General features: G+C 36.3%; 1 protein-coding gene and 1 long non-coding RNA gene across 5 annotated transcripts in view; both read left to right on the top strand.

The window, feature by feature from the left end:
• The window catches only part of rmdn2 (regulator of microtubule dynamics 2), a 35251-nt gene extending 16439 nt beyond the window's left edge, over positions 1 to 18812 (top strand). For all 4 annotated transcript variants that reach the window (XM_083538443.1, XM_083538442.1, XM_083538444.1 and 1 more), the window contains exons 5-11: positions 51 to 111; positions 11060 to 11135; positions 11511 to 11588; positions 14480 to 14578; positions 18307 to 18360; positions 18467 to 18547; positions 18639 to 18812. In XM_083538443.1, the coding sequence (XP_083394569.1) occupies positions 51 to 111; positions 11060 to 11135; positions 11511 to 11588; positions 14480 to 14578; positions 18307 to 18360; positions 18467 to 18547; positions 18639 to 18686 (497 nt within the window). In that variant the 3' untranslated portion in view covers positions 18687 to 18812. The remainder of the gene's footprint in view (positions 1 to 50; positions 112 to 11059; positions 11136 to 11510; positions 11589 to 14479; positions 14579 to 18306; positions 18361 to 18466; positions 18548 to 18638) is intronic.
• A 349-nt stretch (positions 18813 to 19161) lies between these two features.
• LOC310724440 lies at positions 19162 to 20118 on the top strand. The gene is made up of 2 exons (XR_014533059.1): positions 19162 to 19631; positions 19667 to 20118. It is a non-coding gene; the product is annotated as an uncharacterized lncRNA (long non-coding RNA).
• The last annotated feature ends 2675 nt before the right edge of the window (positions 20119 to 22793 follow it).

Genomic DNA, 22793 nt, shown 5'->3' with positions numbered 1-22793 from the left:
GTTAGAACTATACTATAAATAACTCATTACAAATTATCATTTTATTGCAGGGAAGCAAATTGGTGAACAAGCCATTTCAGTGAATCCCATGTGTGCTGAAAGTCATCAGTGGTAAGTGGTTATAGCTGCAACTATCAGAAAATTAATATATACCCATCCTGTAATTCTTCATTCAACTGTTTTAATAGTAATAATATGAGTTGATGTGGCATTTTTGGTGTATTGATGGATCCAGTAGACATATTTAATATAAATTCTAACAGGCACAAACTGGGAGAAGCAGTTTACATTGAAGCTTCGTTCATGTGAATTCAAAGTTTAGTCTTTAGTTGCAGACATACCAACAAGCCTCTTTTCAAAACATTTTATCTAGCCTTCTAAGTTAAATGTCAGCACAAAGATAGAACTGTTTCCTAGGTCCTGGCAAACATTCCTGTACACAGTATATGTTCAGTGAGGAGGTTTTCATTAACACAGGAAATGTTTAACTTGCGCCAGTAAGTCTGGAAAATGCAATGCCACACTGTATTAATAATATTAAAAGGTTAGAAGAACTGTGGGGGGGGGGGGGGGGGGAACTAAATTATTTGTTTATGGTTAATCAACCTTCTAAATGAATGCACTGCCCTATAAACAATTGCAACTCTAGTAGCATACAATTACAGTTGTTTACAGAGTTAGACAGCTATTAATTTTTAATGACCTTACTTTGATAATTGGGTGACTTTTGCATGCCATTTAACTATTATGATGAATATGGCATTTTTGATAAACGGGCCTAAGGCACGAGATGAATTTGGCAAATCAGAGTAAAATAAGAAATATAGCAACGAAAAGAAAAAGCACTAGGATTAAACACCAATAGCTTCATTATTAGTGGATATTTGGCAGATCATATAATTTTATCGAACTACTGTATCCCTGTGTATTAATAAAGGAGGCAGAATTCTACATCTGACAACCCGTATAAAATATTCAACTTTACTGTCAATGACAGCTTTAAATTTACAATGCTAAGGCCGTAATTTGCAACAAATAATAGTTTAAAATCGTGTTACACAATGAGAGTTGTGAACCAGCCCTTACACATATAAGTGTAAAATGCTTTCTATGTTACCAGATAAATTCTAATGGACCACATAAGCAAGCCAAATCGGTCCTAACATAATAGTATATTTGTGTTTTTCCCCAAATGCATTTTTTTTTTCCATCTGTTATTGCATTCTGATCCAAAGTATGTAAAAAAAAAAAAATAATAAAATGAAAAATTTGCCTAAGTAGCTTGCCAAAGTAGTCATTAGCTGCTCTTATGTGTTATGATTAGTCTATTGCTAGAGGAAATCTCATCTTTGATAAACCCCACTGAGAGTATCACACTCAGCCTTTCGTCCAGGGAATGCTAGTTTGAAACCCGATGATGATGTAGCCATCTGTGACCTGAAATCCGAGTACAAAATTGTGAAAAGCTGTGATTCAGCAAGAAAGACGACATGGTGCTGTAGATGCTATATCTATAGAAAGAGATTTTCAAAACCATTTCTAGAAGTCTAAAATTTATCTTTATCGATTTTAAAAGCAAATAGAACATACGACTACACATTATTTAAACAATTACAATACAGCATAATTTTTTTAAATAATAAAAACTAATAAAGAGAAGCTAAGCCAAAGCAATTATAATACATTATGGTTGAGTTCTGGTGGTGTGAATGAAAATTTAGCATGGCTCTGAAAGTAGTTTTGGCTGTAACAGTAAAAAACTATTGATAGTTTTATGCTATAGTTCTAATGTCTAATCATTCCTATTCCGGCAGCTCGTTTACAGACACTGAATATAATTCTGTGCTTATAATAAACAGATTACTCTAATAAGCGTTCAGTTTAAATTTTATTAAACATAAATTGAAAGCATCTCATATATTAGTGCTTTGCAACAGACAGAGAAATGTGCATGTCTGGTTTGTCAGTCTCAAGAGAAGCTGATTTTTAATTTGTTTATTAACAGAGATAAAAAATAAGGCAGAGGCTGTATCTGTATTGTAAGAGATTAAAGGAACTAACTAGTCTCGGGGATGTTTCATAAGATTAAGTGACTATAAGTGTCTATAAACTGTTAAATAATGTGTTGTTCATAAAATAAAGGTTGTGCTTGGTGGCAGGTTGCTGTGGTTTAAGCAGAATGACACACTTTTCCATGAGTATAGGCCTGATTTCACCAACCATTTCTATAAAATAATTTGTATAAGAGCATGGTCTATTATGCTCTATTGCTTACTTATAGAAATGTTTTTACCAGCCAAATTTTTAGACTTAAGGATGGTGTATAAAGTTGTAAATCCATGAATTTAAATGGTTCCATGAATACTAACTTGCTTCCATCTATCGCATATAACAGATTTATTTCTGTGTTATATTCTGTATTCTTTTATTATACACTTTGAGAAGAGGCAGGTATCTGTATCTGCAGAGCCATAAATGCTTCATTCTTCATCAAATCCTTCTCATGTCTTGACTTGAGCATTCAGCACTCTCCAAATTTATGAATCGAGTCTGTGAACACTTGGGTTACCTAAAGCCATTTAGTTTCTCTGGTTTCACCGCTGAACAATTGACAGCAATATTTTCCAATAAACACACAGCTCAAGGGGCTTAAGCAGAATAGGACACCATGATGACAGACATCTTTAGGGTAGCTTTGGGAATGAAACATGCCTAAAGGTTGTGGTAAATAGGTGTTTAATAGACCAATTAAGTTTTATATTGAGATGCTGTGCGTTCATACTTGTAAACATGGCTGGTTCCTAGTTTTTATTGAACAGATAGCATATCAGCTGTGTGTATGTTCAGATTAGGTACACGTTGTGTTCCGTATCAATCTATAGCAGTCTGCTTAGATAAACATTGAAAAATAAGCGATGATTAGGTGAAATTGACGAATGCAGCTTATTATTTCTGTATAATACATAGTTTGTATAATATCACAGCACAATGGTTTTTTAAATGAGGATAATTTTGGTTAAAATCATTCAGGCCTGTATTCATCCATATATTAGTGAATTCCCACCTTTCTGATTAATTTTAAATAACTAAACTTGAATCAATAATACTTTTTGATCAAGTTAATAAATGCAGTAATATATTTATTAATCTTGTGCCTAACATCCTTAGCCTTTTACCAGTAATCACAGAAATATTAATAATTTATGTACTTTTGGTTTAGGTTAATACACATTTTGCATATTATTACCATCAGTTTTCCCTGCAGCGTTGTTTAACCTTTGCTAATGTGAATGACCATAAAAATAGTGTTATTATATTATCTATATTAGATAGATATTATCTATCTATTATATTAGCTGGTTACTTTAAACCCTATATCCCAACGCCATTGAGCAATGTGAGAATTTGGAACAGTTCGTTTTTAATCTTTTGAAAAGAATGGTGTTCATCCTCAACTACAGTGCCAGAGGTTTCTAGCATTTATGACAGGACATATTGCAGTTCTTTTTATTTTTGTCAGGTTTTTATTATATTGTTACCAGTTTTGCTCAACAATTCTCTTTATTCTTTGTCATTCGTTTTGTTCCTAAATTTATTTTATGTAACACTGTGGTTTTGTTAGGCAAATTATTGTACCAAAAAGCTTCAGTGCTCACTTTTTTCCTCTTAAAAGCACCCTCTCTGTTTCACCCAGAAGAAAAGAGCTGGACCCTTTCTTGTGTAGAAAGAAAAGCACTTTCCTCTTTCAAAGAACCCTTTTGAGCTCTGCACAATTGGAGACATTCTTGATTTGGCCTCTTCAACTTTCCCAAGTATTTCCACATACTGTAGCAAGAAACTGTTGTGTGTGGCCTAAAACTACCAGCCAATTTTTCTGGATAGGTATTTTTATATCAAACTAGATTTGGATATAGATATCACAGCTCTTAGGTGCATAAATAGCATTTTCAAGCCAAAATACTAGATACCAGCTTGACTTACCCTTGATATAAAGAAGAAGAAGCAACTTTAATATTTAACAATATATAATTAATTGCTTTAATAACAGTAGTTTCAAATATCTCATAAATATAAATGTGTATAATTAATACGGTGTATGTTTTTTTTACAGCTGGAGAAATGTTGTGGTAATTGAAATATGTTAGGGTTGATTTGGGGACATTCAAATTGTATTTCTATGCGCTTGTATATAAAAGGGACCAGGCAACATTTTTCCTATTTTTAAAAGGTCCAATTTCAGTGAGTACGTGCCACCTCTAGCATCATATTACTGTTCTTGTTTGACAAAGCATCATATACAGTGGTGTGAAAAAGTGTGATTTTTATTTTTTTTAATTTTGCATGTTTGTCACTTTAATGTTTCAGATAATCAAACTAATTTAAATAGTAGTAAAAGATAACTCAAGTGAACACAACATGCAGTTTTTAAATGAAGGGTTTTTTATTATTGAGGGAAAACAAAATCCAAAACTACATGCACCTGTGGGAAGAAGTTTATGCCCCCCTGTTAAAACTGTGGGTTATCCTGAGTTCAATTTCTCTAGCCACACCCAGGCCTGATTACTGCCACACCTGTTCACGATCAAGAAATCTCTTCAATAGGACCTGCCTGACAAAGTGAAGTAAACCACAAGATCCTTAAAAACTAAACATCATGCCGAGATCCAAAGAAATTCAGAAACAAATGAGAAAGAAAGTAATTTTTATCAGTCTGGAAAAGGTTATAAAGCTATTTCTAAAGCTTTGGGACTCCAGCGATCCACAGCAAGAGCCATTATTCACAAATGTAAAATAAAGGCTTCTCAGTTTTGCCAGAAAACATCTTGATGATCCCCAATACTTTTGGGAAAATACTTTGTGGACTGACTTTTTTGGAAAGTGTGTGTCCCATTATGTTTGGCGTAAAAGTAACACCGCATTTCAGAAAAAGATCATCATACCAACAGAAAAGTATAGTGGTAGTAGTGTGTTGGTCCAAATTTGCTGCTTCAGGACCTGGAAGACCTGCTCTTATAAATAGAACCATGAATTCTGCTGTTTACCAAAAAATCCTGAAGGAGAATGTCCGGCCAAGTATTCATGACCTCAAGCTAAAGCGAACTAGAGTTCTGCAGCAGGACAATGACACCTCTAAATGGCTAAAGAAAAACAAAATGAAGACTTTGGAGTGGCCTAGTCAAAGTCCTGACCTGAATCCTATTGAGATGCTGTGGCATGACCTTCAAAAGGTGGTTAATGCTCGAAAATCCTCCATTGTGGCTAAATTACAACAATTTTGCATAGATGAGTGAACCAAAATTCCTCCACAGTGCAGTAACAGACTCATTTTAAATGTATCCCAAATGCTTGATTGCAGTTGTTGCTGCTAAGGGTGGCCCAACCGGTTATTAGGTTTAGGGGGCAAACACTTTTTTACACAGGGCCATGTAGTTTTGGATTTTGTTATCCCTCAAAAATAAAAACCCTAATTTAAAAACTGCATGTTGTGTTCATTTGTGTTATTTTTTACTAATATTTAAATTAGTTTGATGATCTGAAACATTAAAGTGAAAAACATGCAAAAAAAAAAAAAAAGAAAAATCAGGAAGGGGAAAACACTTTGCACCATTTTGTGTACTTTGGGTATAAACATTTCAGGAGATCAGCAGGTTCTGGTAGACTGCCTGGCAACAACAACCATGCCACATTTAATGTTAGATATGAACATCAACTCTTGGCCTCTATCTGCATTATGTTGTGTTTTTTTCATTGTAGCAACATGATTGGGTGGTTATTATTGCATGTATTACTGTTAATATGGTATTGTCTTTAGTCTAATGTGGCATGACCCAGGTGGTGGATCTCTACTGGCTGGTCCACCATTGTTTCTGCAGTCCATTCATTGCATTTATGTCCTCTACTTCCATTATTTTATTATTATATTGTTCTTGTTCAGAAGCAAGTCTGTAGTCTTATATGGTCTTATATGGTTGCAGTCGGGAATTAAGATGGCACACACCCTGGTTTTACTAGTTATCATAAAGATTTCTCCTTTATCCCTGTAACTGTATTCAGCTCATTTAAAACGTATGGTGTTGGGCTCTTCTGTTCACTTTTTTTGCCCAGGATTAACAAGCTGTAAAAAGCATTTTTGTCTGCTTTATTAAACTTTGTCATGGTGTTGGTGTATTTCCATCTTTAAAAGAGTCTGTGGCGCATATAGATGGGTGAACTTCATACTCTATGAAATGGTTGCAGGGGTTTGGGCTGGTTGCAACAATCAATCTAAAGGCGAAATGGTGTTGAAATATTTTACACGATCAAATGGCCTTGTGTGACATATTTGTCACCTCACAAATGTACACGTTGGCCTTGATGGAAATAGTGGATCCTTTTTTGGTGCTGCTACAGGTTGAAATAATTTATTAGAAATCTTTCCTGTGGCAACTCAGTGGCAACTCGGATTTACTATTTTCTCCACAGTCCACTCTTATTTGGAAAGATGGGAGTTAATTCATTTCAGAAAATCTTCTTCTTCTTCTTTCGGCTGCTCCCATTAGGGGTCGCCACAGCGGATCATCTGTCTCCATACCGCCCTGTCCTCTACATCTGCCTCTTTCACACCAACTACCTGCATGTCTTCCCTCACCACATCCACGAACCTCCTCCTTGGCCTTCCTCTTTTCCTCCTACCTGGTGGCTCCATCCTCAGCATTCTTCTACCAATATAATTCATGTCCCTCCTCTGCACATGTCCCAACCATCTCAATCTCGCCTCCATTACCTTGTCACCAAAACATCCTACATGCGCTGTCCCTCTAATAAACTTATTTCTAATTTTGTCCATCCTCGTCACTCCCAACGAAAACCTTAACATCTTCAGCTCTGCTACCTCCAGCTCCACCTCCTGTCTTCTACTCAATGCCACTGTCTCTAATCCATACAACATCGCAGGTCTCACCACAGTCCTATAAACTTTCCCTTTCATTCTTGCAGATACCCTACTATCACAAATCACTCCTGTCACTCTTCTCCACCCACTCCACCCTGCCTGCACTCTTTTCTTTACTTCTCTAACACACTCTCCATTACTTTGCACTGTTGACCCCAGGTACCTGAACTCCTCCACCTTTTCCACCTCTTCTCCCTGCAACCACACCACTCCACTGCCCTCCCTCTCATTCACGCACATGTACTCTGTCTTGCTCCTACTGACTTTCATTCCCCTTTTCTCAAGCGTATATCTCCACCTCTCCAGGCTCTTCTCAACCTGCTCACTACTCTCACCACATATCACAATATCATCTGCAAAAAAATCATAGTCCAGGGAGACTCCTGTCTGACCTCGTCCGTCAACCTGTCCATCACCACTGCAAACAGGAAAGGGCTCAGGGCCGATCCTTGATGTAGTCCCTCACCCTGAACCAGTCTGTCGTTCCTACTGCACACTTCACTGCTGTCACACTGTCCTCATACATGTCCTGCACCACCCTCACATACTTCTGACACACCTGACTTCCTCATACAGTACCACAGCTCCTCTCTCGGCACCCTGTCGTGCGCTTTCCCTTAATCCACAAATACACAATGCAATTCCTTCTGTCCTTCTCTATACTTCTCCATCAACATCCTCAAAGCAAATAAGGCATCTGTGGTGCTCTTCCTCATCATGAAACCATACTGTTGCTCACAGATGGTCACCTCTTCTCTCAGCCTGGCTTCCACTACTCTTTCCCATAACTGGACTGTGACTGATCAACTTAATTCCCCTGTAGTTACTGCAGGTCTGCACATCTCCTTTATGCTTAAAGATTGGTACCAGCACACTCCTTCTCCATTCCTCAGGCATCCTCCCACCTTCCAGAATCTTGTTAAACAATCTGGTTAAAAACTCCACTGCCATATCTCCTAAACATCTCCATGCTTCTACAGGTATGTTATCTGGTCCAACCGACTTTCTACTCTTCATCCTCTTAATCGCTGCTCTCACTTCCTCCTTACTAATCCTATCTACATCCTGCTTTACCAACTCCACATCATCCAAACTTCTCTCTCTCTGATTTTCCTCATTCATCAGTTGCTCAAAATACTCCCTCCACCTTCTCAACACATTTTTATCTCCATCCTTTATTGTTCTAACTTGCAGCACATCCTTCCCAGCTCGGTCCCTCTGCCTGGCCAAATGGTACAAATCCTTTTCTCCCTCTTTAGTGTCCAACTTCTCATACAGCTCCTCATATGCCATTTCCTTGGCTTTCGCCACATCCCTCTTTACCTGCTGCCGCATCTCCTTGTACTCCTGCCTACTTTTCACATCACTCTGTTGATCCCAAGTCTGATTTTGCCAACCTCTTTCCCCTTATGCTCTCCTGCACTTCCTCATTCCACCACCATGTCTCATGATCAAAGATGATATTAGTGATAAAAGAAAAATGCACACAATGCATATTCAGAGGGAAAACCCCAGATTCCTAGGAAAGACGTGCCAAACCTTCAATGCGTTTAGACAGTCAGAAGTTGTTTTGTAATTGTCTCAGACACCTTGGGGTCAGTAAACATCTCTACAGGCATTACCAGAATTTGGAAATTGTGTGGTATGTTTCAGTATGCGCACTTCACAGACTAATTGGAGAAAGTTGCAAAAATTGCCCTTACAAAGAGCAATGATCTTTCTTTTTCCCCCACCAGTACATTCTTTGATAGAAGGTTGTGTTAGTAATTGTTTCTGGTAGATGTTTTTTACTATTATCTTCTCCTCTGCGTTTTTCCAGAATTATTACTGATGAATCATGTACCTTTAAACAATTTATCCTTGCATTTAACTGAGAAGAATAAAAAAAATAGTTTTTTTTTTTTTTATAATGTCCTTGTTCTTAGTTTTTAACTTATAAAAGACACACTAGTGCATTATTTTTTTTTTACTTGAATTGCTTAATTGGATGGCTAAAATTTTAAATATAATGTGGCAATTGGATGTTAACCAAAATAATTTATCTTTAGACAGTGCAGTGGAAATTTCCATTGAAGCTAATGGCTAAATCATGTACAGTGAGTTTTATTAGTAGGTTACTTACTAACTTACTGTAGCTTCTCGGTAGAAAACAAAAAGACGTACTTGAGATCACTTGGGAGTGTGTGAGCAGGTGACATTTGCACTGAAAAACAGTGGACAGTGCATGCTTTGCTTGTTCTGCCTAGACACACATTAATGGGAGATCTTGCAGAACCTCAAGTCAATCCATTTTGCCAGAGAAAGAACGAAAATTGATTAGAGCTATTGCACACGCATAAAGCACAGACAATAAAAGGCCCTGAAAAAGAAAGAACCAACAGAAGTTGATGACAAACTTTGTCAGTACTGGGATGAAAACTCAAACTCATTCAATGACATCGCCAACATCCTCCACAGGGCAGAGTCATTAGTCTCATAGCGCGCCAATTCAACTAGACTTTGAGTGACCTGCTGTTTTTGTGGGATTTGACAGCTGAAACCGTGGTGCACAAAGAGCTTACATAGTACACACAATGTCTCACTAGTTGAAATGTATTGATCAGGACCATCGGAATCTGATCAGGATCATTAACAAATAAAATGGAGCATAACAGTGCCCCAACCAAGAACAGCTAGGGTTAGGGTTACAGAAGTATACAGAATATAAAACTTTCCAGGGAGACCGCCAAGAGACTTACGGCAACATTAATGGAGCTGCAGGATTATCTGACAAGTACTAATTACATTCTACATGTGACAAAAACCGCTGAAATTCTTCACATGTCTGGGCTGTTGGGCAGGGTAGCTAGACTGAGGCCCTTTCTCACAAAACAAAAAAAAACACCCAAACTCAAATCACGCCAAACCATGTGGCAAAATTGTTTTTATGTGCAACACCAATATTCCCTTACCAAAAAGTGGTGCAATGAAATCAGAGTTCATAGAACAGGTTATTGTAAGGTTTTTTTTTTTTGTTATTTATTTTTTTTTCCCTAAAAAAAACAGGTTGTATTTCATTGAATTTTTTAATACATAATCTTGATTACCTGCCATTTGAATAGGGGTGTGTAGACTTTTAATACACACACACACACACACACACACACACACACACACACACACACACACACACACACACACACAAATGAGCCAAATCTAAGTGCTAGACTGAAAAAAGGAAACATTTAAAGCTTGTGTCTGTTACCACACTGTCTGCCAAAACCTACACTACTAAATGTTTTATTTGGAAGTAAATCAATCAGTCCAGTCAGTCATTCTTAAAGTTTTCTTCACTCATGTAATACTGACAAGGTTAACAGTAACACCAGAGTAATCTGAGCCAATGACTCATGCAGCACTTGCAAAGAATTATCATTCTGCCTTGGAGGCAGTTTTTGATTGCAAGATTGAACTTTTTTACAACTTTTTTTTAAAAGATGAAGAATAAAAACTGATAAATTAGCCCATTTATTTATTACTATTTTTGTATTGGGAGCAGCAAGATTCTTTAGATACGACACGTTTGATCCAAGTAAAGGACAAAAGGAACAGCACCACCCCTTTCTGCCAACTAAAAAAGCCTTACTTCCTCTTGAACAGTAATCTAACCTCCTCCATCACCAAATACCCAAGTCAACATTATCTCTCACATGTACACACGTGCACATACACATACATTCATCATTGGGTCCCCTATGCTTGGCACCACCATTGCTGTGATTGACATTGTTTTCATCACCTGATCCTGTGTTTAAAAGGTGTTTGTGTTCAGCATGTACTGTTTGAGTGGGACTACCAGCAGGATTAACACTGCTATTGTAGAGAAGCTTTGATCACCTTATACCTCCCTCTCGAAATGTTCTTTAAGCGTGCCAGTGAGCGTGTGCATGCATACATACACAAAATACTGCCTAGGCAGTCAGGCTTTTATGCCTTGCACTAGATGGACTCACTGATTACAAAAATATACTGTGAAGAAACATGATTAGAATAGCTGATTATGCATGTTGGTCAGATAAGGAATGGAAAGTAATTTTGTGTGCATAGGGTGTATATTATTAATTTGCCTTTCTGTTTTTATGTCCTTAGGTATGCTATTTTATGTGGACTTCTGTCAGAATATGAATCGATCCAGAATAAGATAAAGAACGGCTACCTTTTCAAGGTAACTTCAACTTTAATAAATGCAATATTTGAATAGCCTTTGAACTACATCGTTGTACAAGGTTTTTTAGGATTCTGTGAACCTTATTTGTATAATAAAGACAGTGCGCTTTATTGTCTTCACACACTTCTAACATGTATGATAACCGCATAGTGGGCCGGAAAGCCCCCTGGGGCTAGATTGAGGTTATGAAGTGTGCTGAAGTAAGGTACAGGGTCTGTGATAGATGACAGAACAGATTGGTTCAAAGCATACATAAATGTTTGTATGCATGTTTATGAGGATAATTTGTTGTGGTACTCAAAACAGGAATTAACAGGTCATGTAATGTAATAGAACTCTTTATTGCTTCCTTTGTCTGTCCCAAACAAATAGGATCATTTGGACATAGCCATTGAGCTGAAGCCGCAGGATCCTCTGTCTTATTACCTCCTGGGCCGCTGGTGCTATGCTGTGAGTATGAGTGAACCTGCTTTATCCACAACTCTGTCATTCTAATGCTGTCAACATTTATAATAGTTTTGCCTTTCCATTCATTAACACAGCGATTTATTTTTCTGACTGGGCCCTGTTTATTCGACTAAATCAGGTCCAAAAGTAATTCAATAAAGGAAAACACAAAGAGGGAAGGAGGAAGAAAAGTAGTATGTTTTGTTCATTCAGAGCCAGAACAAGATTTTCTACTTCTTCCTATTTTAAAGTCTGTTTTTAACAAACATAAGGATTAACAGTGATAAACAAATATACTTTTTGTCAGGTTGTATCAAACCACTCATGGATTGTTTTAGGGCAACAGCAATTACCTGCAATAAAATTAACAGCAATAAAATCAAATACCTGGTTGCCTAAGGTCTGCATGCCCCTTTGCCAAGACTTTATTGAACCACCTTTTACCTTACAACATCTTGACTTGGCACTTTTCATTTTAAAATGCTCTACTGTATCAGACTGCATCCTATGCACAGCTTTCTTCAAATCATTCCAGAGGTTTGTGATGGGATTTTGATTTGGGCTCTAAATGAGTTATTCAAATTGTTTGTTCACTTATTGTTTACAATTGTTTCTTGATCACTTTGGGTCATTATTGTGCTGGAGGGTACACTTTTTCTTCATCTTAAGCTATGTAGCAGAGGTCTGCAGGAGTATCACACGGAGCTAGTCATGATGCCCTAGTCCCAGCTGAAGCTTCATAGCATGATGCCACCACCATGTTTCCCTCTGGATTTTAGTGAAATATTGGTGAGCTTGGATGTACTTTTTCATGAGAAATGTCTTAGCCCAAAACTGTGAAGAATATATGATTGTCACACACTCGGTGTGACCAGCTAATGATATTCCTGTGAATGTTGTAGTTGTGAGGTGTAACTAGTCCAATGGTTGACATTTACTTTCCGATAGGAAAGTCTTGAGTTCAAATCCCAGCACCACCAAGCTGCCAATTTGGGCTCTTGTACAAGGCCCTTAATCCTTAACTGCTTATCTCTATCAATTAGATATAGTTACTCTGGATGCCGTAAATGTAATGTACTGTAGTAGAACAGTCCCTGATAATGCTTTCATTTAAAAAGATTTTTGTTCCTATTTATGCTAATGCCATTGTGGTGCCCCATGTTCTTCCCTTATGATAATGTCTCATCAGATTATTAAACTCTTTTGCACCCCTGTCATAATCAGTACGTTTCAACAGTGGGACCATGTACATGCTTGTAATCTGTTTCTGCACTGTGACAATCGGAATGCAACCAAGATGACAGGAAAATTACGGCAGAGTTACTTCATTAATGACCGGTGTACAATTATTTTGTACATGAGTTGTAAACATGTGAATGGTTCATTCTAAGCACAGTCACATGCCCTATTTAAAAAGACTGTGTACACTTATGTTTACAGGTGATTGTAAATTTGTGCAATTGTATTTATTTTAAAGGTTTCTATTTTGTTTTTTTTTTTCAAATCAAATCAAATTTTATTCATCACATACACATAGAACTCTGTGACATGCAGTGAAATGCTTTATACGACGGTCCGGCATGAGGGAATAGGATGGAAAAAAAAGAAAGAAGGCAGCTAAATAATATGAGGTATAAAAGAACTATATAAAATAATAAAATAAAATAAAATATAGAATATAAAGATATATAAGATATACAAAGATCTATAAATGTAAATATAAAAAAAATGGCAGTAACCAGTAAACAGTAAAACAATGTGAACAGTAAACAATGTGTAACAGAGTGAGTGAACAGTAAGCAGTAAACAATGTAAACAGTAGACAATATTTGTGGTGGGTTGTCCATAAAGTGTTCGTGTGCGGTATGGTGTGGTGTAGAGGTCCGTAAAGTGTCCGTGTGCAGTATGGTGTGGTATAAAAATTAAATTAAATATAAAGTGCACTGTGCTTCAATTTCTATTATTGTACATTCTTTATGTTAACATATGCAGATGTCTTTCTTTGATAGTTGTCCCTTTTGCGTTTTGCAGACACAATGCCTGCGTATTGTACATTAATCTATTTTCACTCGAATTCTCCTTGTTGCTATATAATGTTTAAGGTGTAAAAAGATCTGACAGGATTTACCTTAGTTTCCATTTATTATTTCACAAAACCCTGCAATTAATTTTTTGAACCAACATGCATATACAGAGAATTAGCTAGAGAAGACTTGTCTTTACAGAAGTATAACACCAATTTGCACCGTATTCTTGTTGAACAAAGATCTACTGTTAAGCCTGATGTACATCTGTACACCTTGTATTGCATGTTCTTAGAAAGAACAAAGACACAACAGTTCCAGTGCTGGATTTTTCTTGGAAATAAGCTTCAAAAATGTGTGTGCGTGCCAATTTGTGTGTGCACGTTTGCCTTTGTGTGCACACTTGCATATGTGTGTATATGCACGTGCAATTATTTTGTTTATGCAACTTGTTGATAAGAAAGTGAAATATATATTTTACTACTAATGTCACCAGATTAGATGAACATGTGCTTCTTTTACATTAAGTGTTTTTCATGCTTTAATTTCTATTATTGTACATTCTTCATGTTAACATATGCAGATGTCTTTCCTTGATAGTTGTCCCTTTTGCGTTTTGCAGACACAATGCCTGCATATTGTACATTACTCTATAGTGTATGTCTGTTTATATTTTTTATAATTTACAGTTCTTTTGTCGTAAAACTGTCCATGATTTTTAGTCTCTCCTTTTTAATTTAGCTTACAGACAGGAAGCGATTGCTGTCCTGTCCTATGTACAGTTTAGAATGCAAAGTAATATTATTTTTGACATCTTATTAAGGTTTTAAATTCCTACCAAACCATACACGTGTGCGTGTGTGCATGCAGGTGGCCCAGTGTACATGGATTGAGAGGAAAATTGCTGCTACACTTTTTGGAGAGCCTCCAAGCGCAACGGTTGATGATGCCCTGCAGAACTTCCTCAAGGTAGGCCACACTTACTGAGTGGAAACTAGATAAGTGGTGATCTTAAAATCTTAAAAAAAAAAAAAAAAAAAAAGTGAATGCAAAGTCAGTCAGTGCCATTTAGATTTAACTGAATTTATTTCAATCTCTTATACCTTATATATATATATATATATATATATATATATATATATATATATATATATATATATATATATATATATATATATATATATATATATAGGTATAAGGGATTGAAATAAATACAATTCCTTTAAATACAGTAAATACAATCACTATTTCCATATATTTTTATATATATATATATATATATATATATATATATATATATATATATATATATATATATATATATATATAGTGTAAAATCAAGAGTAAATCAAGTATAAAATAACATTAATATAATATAATATAATAATATATAAACAATCACTATGAACATTAAAAACCTTTTTAATAATAATACATTTTATTTAAAGGTGCCTTTCAAAACACTCAAGCACGCCATACAGTAGAGTAAAATCATAAAATCAAACAACAAACAGCTATTTAACTGTTATTAATCAGAAAAAGCTTTTTGAGGAATGATTTAAAAGTGGTCAGACAATCACTTTCTCGTATTAATTGTGGAAGAGAATTCCAGAGATGAGGAGCTGCCATGCTAAATGCCCTAATCCCTATAGTGACTAAACAGGCAGAAGGTTCAGTGAGGGAAAAAGATGAGGAAGATCTGAGAGTGCACTTTGGGGTGTAGGTATGAAGCACGTCGGCGAGATATGAGGGAGCAAGATTATTAAGAGCTTTAAGTGAGAAGCAAAATCTTGTACTCTATTCGAAATTTGATAGGAATAGGTGATAAAGAACAGGGGAGATATGCTCAATGGAGGAGGTTCTAGTAATTATACGGGCAGCTGAGTTCTGGACCAATTGAAGTTTATTATGGAGTTTGTGAGGTAACCCAAACTGAAGAGTTTTACAATTATTAATGCGCTAGGTAACTAGAGCATGTACAAGAATTGCATAGCATTGACATCCAGAAGTCCAACAAAAAAGCCTGGTTTTCCATAATGTAGCTTATAAAATTCCCAAATCATAGCCTTCGTTGGCCTTGTGCAGAGGTACAGATTCCCGTTTGTTACCCCTGCATTTCTCACAAACTCAGTTAACCAAACCTCAGGTTTTTAGCAGGATTTAATGTGTTCCTATATTTCATTTGTTTATATAGAGAATTCAAATCACTTCTGGCCAAGACACTTATTGCATGCCTCCTTCTCATCTTTTGTTTCTCACCCATCAATTTTGATTTAGATGGTGTGAGTTGTAACTTGTTGCACCTTGCCTAGAGGCCAAGAGCTGTCTCACTATTTAAGAAACACATCCTGTGGAGTTGAACAACATCCCCTGGCTGTAGTTAGCTACAAAAACAGCGCTTCAGCAAAGAGAAACAAGTTCAGGGTGAAAATATTCTAACGTAAAAAAAAGAATTTGCCAACCAGCTTCCATTCATCTGAAATGTCAGTTAATCCCATGGTTTAGCTCACAGCTACTCAGTGTGTTTAAGCCTGAGCTGAATGAGAAGATTATTTGTAAGGCTCAGTCTGAATGAGAAGATGTATTTTAATACTCAGCTGATGGAGGAGATCCTTTTCATGAACTTCCATGAAGATCTTCGCCTTTCTTTCTTGACCGGTGTTCAGCCAACAGAGGGGGCATTATATGTTCGTCGAATAAGTTTTAATCACATAATTGATGGTATAAATGACAGCGATTAGAAGGGAAACATTTCTCTTTCGTGCTATGGTTATATTGTGGATGTTTATTTTAATAGGTAAGTGGTGATTTGTCACGTGCAAAAATTATTGTTTTGGTACTAAAGGCAAGTGTGTTTTTCATGACCATAGCGCTATTTATCTCAGGCACCAAAACCAAGAGTTTCCAAAACACTAATTCCATACATACAGTGGGTACGGAAAGTATTCAGACCCCCTTAAATTTTTCACTCTTTGTTATATTGCAGCTATTTGCTAAAATCATTTAGGTTCATTCTTCTTCCTCATGAATGTACACATAGCACCCCATACTGACAGAAAAACACAGAATTGTTGACATTGTTGCAGATTTATTAAAAAAGAAAAACTGAAATATCACATGGTCCTAAGTATTCAGACTCTTTGCTCAGTATTTAGTAGAAGCACCCTTTTGATCTAATACAGCAATGAGTCTTTTTGGGAAAGATGCAACAAGTCTTTCACACCTGGATTTGGGGATCCTCTGCCATTCCTCCTTGCAGGTCCTCTCCACTTCTGTCAGGTTGGATGGTAAACGTTGGTGGACAGCCATTTTTAGGTCTCTCCAGAGATGCTCAATTGGGTTTAAGTCAGGGCTCTGGCTGGGCCATTCAAGAACAGTCACGGAGTTGTTGTGAAGCCACTCCTTCGTTATTTTAGCTGTGTGCTTAGAGTCATTGTCTTGTTGGAAGGTAAACCTTCGGCCCAGTCTGAGGTCCAGAGCACTCTGGAGAAGGTTTTTGTCCAGGATATCCCTGTACTTGGCCGCATTCATCTTTCCCTCGATTGCAACCAGTCGTCCTGTCCCTGCAGCTGAAAAACACCCCCACAGCATGATGCTGCCACCACCATGCTTCACTGTTGGGACTGTATTGGACAGGTGATGAGCAGTGCCTGGTTTTCTCCACACATACCGCTTAGAATTAAGGCCAAAAAGTTATATTTTGGTCTCATCAGACCAGAGAATCTTATTTCTCACCATCTTGGAGTCCTTCAGGTGTTTTTTAGCAAACTCCATGCGGGGTCTTTCATGTGTCTTACACTGAGGAGAGGCTTCCGTCGGGCCACTCTGCCATAAAGCCCCGACTGGTGGAGGGCTGCAGTGATGGTTGACTTTCTACAACTTTCTCCCATCTCCTGACTGCATCTCTGGAGCTCAGCCACAGTGATCTTTGGGTTCTTCTTTACCTCTCTCACCAAGGCTCTTCTCCCCCGATAGCTCAGTTTGGCCGGACGGCCAGCTCTAGGAAGGGTTCTGGTCGTCCCAAACGTCTTCCATTTGAGGATTATGGAGGCCACTGTGCTCTTAGGAACCTAAAGTGCAGCAGAAATCTTTTTGTAACCTTGGCCAGATCTGTGCCTTGCCACAATTCTGTCTCTGAGCTCTTCAGGCAGTTCCTTTGAACTCATGATTCTCATTTGCTCTGACATGCATTGTGATCTGGAAGGTCTTATATAGACAGGTGTGTGGCTTTCCTAATCAAGTCCAATCAGTATAATCAAACACAGCTGGACTCAAATGAAGGTGTAGAACCATCTCAAGGATGATCAGAAGAAATGGAAAGCACCTGAGTTAAATATATGAGTGTCACAGCAAAGGGTCTGAATACTTAGGACCATGTGATATTTCAGTTTTTCTTTTTTAATAAATCTGCAACAATGTCAACAATTCTGTGTTTTTCTGTCAATATGGGGAGCTGTGTGTACATTCATGAGGAAGAAGAATGAACTTAAATTATTTTAGCAAATGGCTGCAATATAACAAAGAGTGAAAAATTTAAGGGGGTCTGAATACTTTCCGTACCCACTGTATATATTACAAAAATGCCAGAAGTAACTTTACTGATTCAGATCTGAGTTACTATTTTTGGCTGTGTTTTAATAGTCAGCTCTTCAATAACATTTAGAACTCCTATAAAAAAAATGCTTTCTTTTTTGCAGGTAGAGGAGATGTGTCCGAAGTACTCTAAGTATAACTATGTGTTTTTAGCAAAGGTAAAGGTTCTTAGAGAAATATCTTCATGTATAGGTAATTGTTTGTGAATTATTAAGTCTAGCTAAATTTTTTTATCTAAATGTTTTTCTTCTTTATTGATTTCAGTGCTATAAAGACCTGGGCCAGAGGATCAAAGCGAAGAAAATGTGTGATGCTGCATTGGACATGAAACCAATAACTAAAGAGGTGCGTTATAGATTGTGTACAGTCCAATTTTCTCAATTCTGGTTGTGTGTATATTGTTAAAATGTATTTTTCTTTGTGTTGTCTTTGACAGGATGAAGAAGCACAGAAGGAGCTGGACTCTCTTCTCTTGTTACTTTAGTCAGAAACATACTCTTTTTTTAGGGCACAGTTGTAGTGATTGACTCAAGTTGTGACCATATGAGTGTTATTTCACCTTTTTTCTAAATTTTCTGTTGAATGTTCATGACTGGCAACTGGACTTTGATCAGCTATAATCTGCAGCACAATATATGCCACAATTATGAGGCAATATATCATACTCTAATTTCTTAAACATCAAAGTTCACTTGTGATCAAGTTACATATTTTGGACAGTTTCTAATCTTTATGCTGACTGTATACTCTGAACATTAGCTGTACTTAATTATGATATCTTGCATCATAGTTTTTGACAAATGTCCCATTCTTATAAACAACCCCTCTAGTTTAATCTTAGCACCTATATTTTTTTCCTCACTAGCCCACTTTGAGAGTAAAAGCTTCAGTGTGCTGCCATTCCCAATATATATATATATATATATATATATATATATATATATATATATATATATATATATATATATATATATATATATATATATATATAGTTAAAGTATTAAAAAGTAAAGTATTATTTAGTTATATTAATGTAGCACCAAAATATGTAGCCTGTGAGATGTTTCCTTGGTGTTTACCATCAGATGGGAGGTGGTAGCTCAGTGTTTAAGGCATTGAACTTTGGATGGGAAGGTCACAAGTTCAAATCCTACCACTACCAAGCTGCCAATGCTGGGCCCTTGAGCAAGGCCCTCAACCCTCCCCTGCTCAGTTCTAAGTCACTCTGAAAAAGGGCATCTGCCAAATACTATAAATGTAAATGTCAATTATTCAGTTAGAATGTAGCTTCTTTATTTGTTCTTAATAGTATTGAATTCGAACCGTTGTGCTGAAATTTTGTGTTGCTTGATTTTGTCAACGTTTCTACATGATACCTGCGTGTTTCAAAATAAGAAATTATCGCCATTCTTTCATACAGTAATCTGCAGTAAAGATGAAAAGATAAAAAAAGTAGATGAAAAGTAAAGATCAGCTAGATCACATTGAGAGGTATGTTGCAGAGGTTTGAATAACACTACGGCTTTTCCGAATCACCATCAAGCGTTTTAAGCGCAAATACTGCTACATACAAAATGTACCTTTTTGTTTTGTGAAAGTTTTCTTTTTCTGGTTGTTGAAATTACTCGTCCACAGAATACATCAGATATACAAGGCACCTCTCCTGGGTGGCCAGGCTAATGATTTTTCCACTTTTACATTGGTCATACTAGACCCTTATACCCATTCCAAACACGGTACAGAGCATTTAGCCAATTTTAGTTACCTGTTCATGTTTGTACCACATACTCCACCATCTTCCTTCTTTCCTCTTCAATTGGCTTCATGACCAGTTGTCAGTGCAATACATTACATTCATACATTACATTCATATTTACCACCACTACTTTTATTTTTTCATTTAAAAAAACTAACAGTTCCTGCTTTTTAATCTTTGTTACAATATCAAATGATTAGATCTAAAGATTTTCATTTCTTAATGTTATTTTTGTTTTTCCTTTTATGCTTATATTAGCCTCATTGTTTAACCTAACTGATTACTGAGTCAACAGAATTTCCAGTAACAGGATGGTGCTTGTTCATAGTACAACCATGTTTCCAAAAAGTAAGGATGCTGTGTAAGATGTAAAGAAAAACAGAATTGGTATATAATGTAAACCCTATATTTAATTGAAAGTACAAATCCACATGTTCTTATATTTAATCTGATGCCAGCAAGACATTAAAAGGGTTGGGGCAGGGGCATGTTTACCACTCACTTGCATCACCTGTTTGGACGCTGGGGAATCCAAGTGCTTTAGTTTTGAATGCATAATGTTTCCCATTTCTGCTTGGTATAGTATTTTAGCCGTTCAACAGTTAAGCACCTTCTTGGATGTATCTTTTGTTTTATAAGACTGCAGACAGGGCTGTTAATACCCAGACTTTTATACGACAGAGCCTGCTGTTTCTCTGAATCCTTTAATGATATTGTATAGATGATAAAATCCCCAATTCTTTGCAATTCCACAATGAGAAACTATTAACAAGTGCAGTATTTCACAGAGTAGTGAACCCCATCCCTTTTTTACCATCTCAAAGCTTTTCTGTGAAGCTCTTTTTATACCCGGTTGTGTTACTGATCTGTGACAGTTAACATAATTAGTTGTGTGATGTTTCACCAGGTTGTTATTTTTTTGTTGCCCCTGTCCATTTTTTGTAACATGTTGATTGTATCAAAAAAAAAAAATTATTTCATCACATTTTTATTTAAATTTCAGTTAAGAAATTATTCACTACATGTTTAATGATAAAATATTTACCTTTTGTTATGTTTTACACAGCATTTGGAAACAGGGTTGCATTTATAAATAGTAATTAAAAATTTACCCTGCGCCTGAAATTTTTTTTGAAAGGAGTATTGATGCTATTATTTCTTGGTGATGGAGTTTTTTGGTCATTGTATGCATAACTTTTTGAATTTGTATGCTTTACAATTCTGTTGTAAAACATGAACTTAGCATATATACATGTAAACATTCATCGTGACTGAACCATGATTGCTTCAGCACATGTTGAAATTTTATTAAAATCATAAAAATATATAATCTGTCAAAGTTTTGGGTATTAATGAAATGATACTTGGTCCGGAGTTGAACTTGGTATTTAAATTTGATGCACATCATATATGATCCCAGGCCTTATTATAAGCAGTGGGGGTTTTTTGTTTCTTTGTTTGTTTCGTTTTGTTATTTTGCAACTAGTCATTTTTTTTTTTTAAATGTATTTATTTTACAGAATAAATTTACTTATGCATGTTATAGAAAAATTCAGAATTAATAAAAATACTTGGTAAAATAAAAAATGCTGTGTGAAAAAGTGTTGGGCCACCCTTAGCAGCAACAACTGCAATCAAGTGTTTGCGATAAATTGCAATGAGTCTGTTACCGCACTGTGGAGGAATTTTGGTCACTCATCTATGCAGAATTGTTGTAATTCAGCCACATTAGAGGGTTTTTGAGCATGAACCACCTTTTTAAGGTCATGCCACAGCATCTCAATAGGATTCAGGTCAGGACTTTGACTAGGCCACTCCAAAGTCTTCATTTTGGTTTTCTTTAGCCATTCAGAGGTGGACTTGCTGGTGTGTTTTGGATCATTGTCCTGCTGCAGAACTCAAGATCGCTTCAGCTTGAGGTCACGAACAGATGGACGGACATTCTTCATCAGGATCTTTGGGTAAACAGCAGAATTCATGGTTCCATTTATCACAGCAAGTTTACCCCAGACCATCAAACTACCACCACCATATTTTACTGTTGGTATGATTATCTTTTTCTAAAATGTGGTGTCACTTTTAAGCAAGATGTAATAGGACACACACTTCAAAAAAGTTAAACTTTTGTCTTGTCAGTCCAAGGAGTATTTTCTTAAAAGTCTTGGGGATCATCAACAAGTTTTCTGGCAAAACTGAGACGAGCCTTTATGTTCTTTTTGCTCAGCAGTGTTTTTTAGTTAGGAGATTTCTTGATTGCGAACAGGTGTGGCAGTAATCAGGCCTGGGTTCGGCTAGAGAAATTGAACTCGGGTGTGGCAAACACTTTTTCACACATGTAGTTTTATATTTTGTTTTCCCTCAATAATAAAAATCTTTATTTTAAAACTGCATGTTGTGTTCACTTGTGTTATCTTTTACTAATATTTAAATTAGTTTGATGATCTGAAACATTAAAGTGACAAACATGAAAAAAAAAGAAATTAGGAAGGGGCAAACACTTTTTCTCACAACTGTGTGTGTGTGTGTGTGTGTGTGTGTGTGTATATGTGTGTGTATGTGTGTGTATATATATATATATATATATATATATATATATATATATATATATATATATATATATATATATATATATATATAAGCTCAAATACCACTGACTGACTCACTCACTCATCACGAAATCTCAAAAACCACTGAACGGATTGCAATGAAATTTGGAACATACCTTCCTCTTGGGTCTTAGGTGCTCACTAAGAAAGGGTTTTGAAAAATTTGCCCTGGATTGCGGCTAACATGCGAAAAAACGCGATTTCTCACGCATTGTAAACTCTTCGAAAT

This window comes from Silurus aristotelis, assembly GCF_946808225.1.
Source record: "Silurus aristotelis genome assembly, chromosome: 4".
In the NCBI taxonomy this organism is placed as follows: Eukaryota; Metazoa; Chordata; class Actinopteri; order Siluriformes; family Siluridae; genus Silurus; species Silurus aristotelis.
This window is presented reverse-complemented; position numbering and strand designations above follow the sequence as displayed.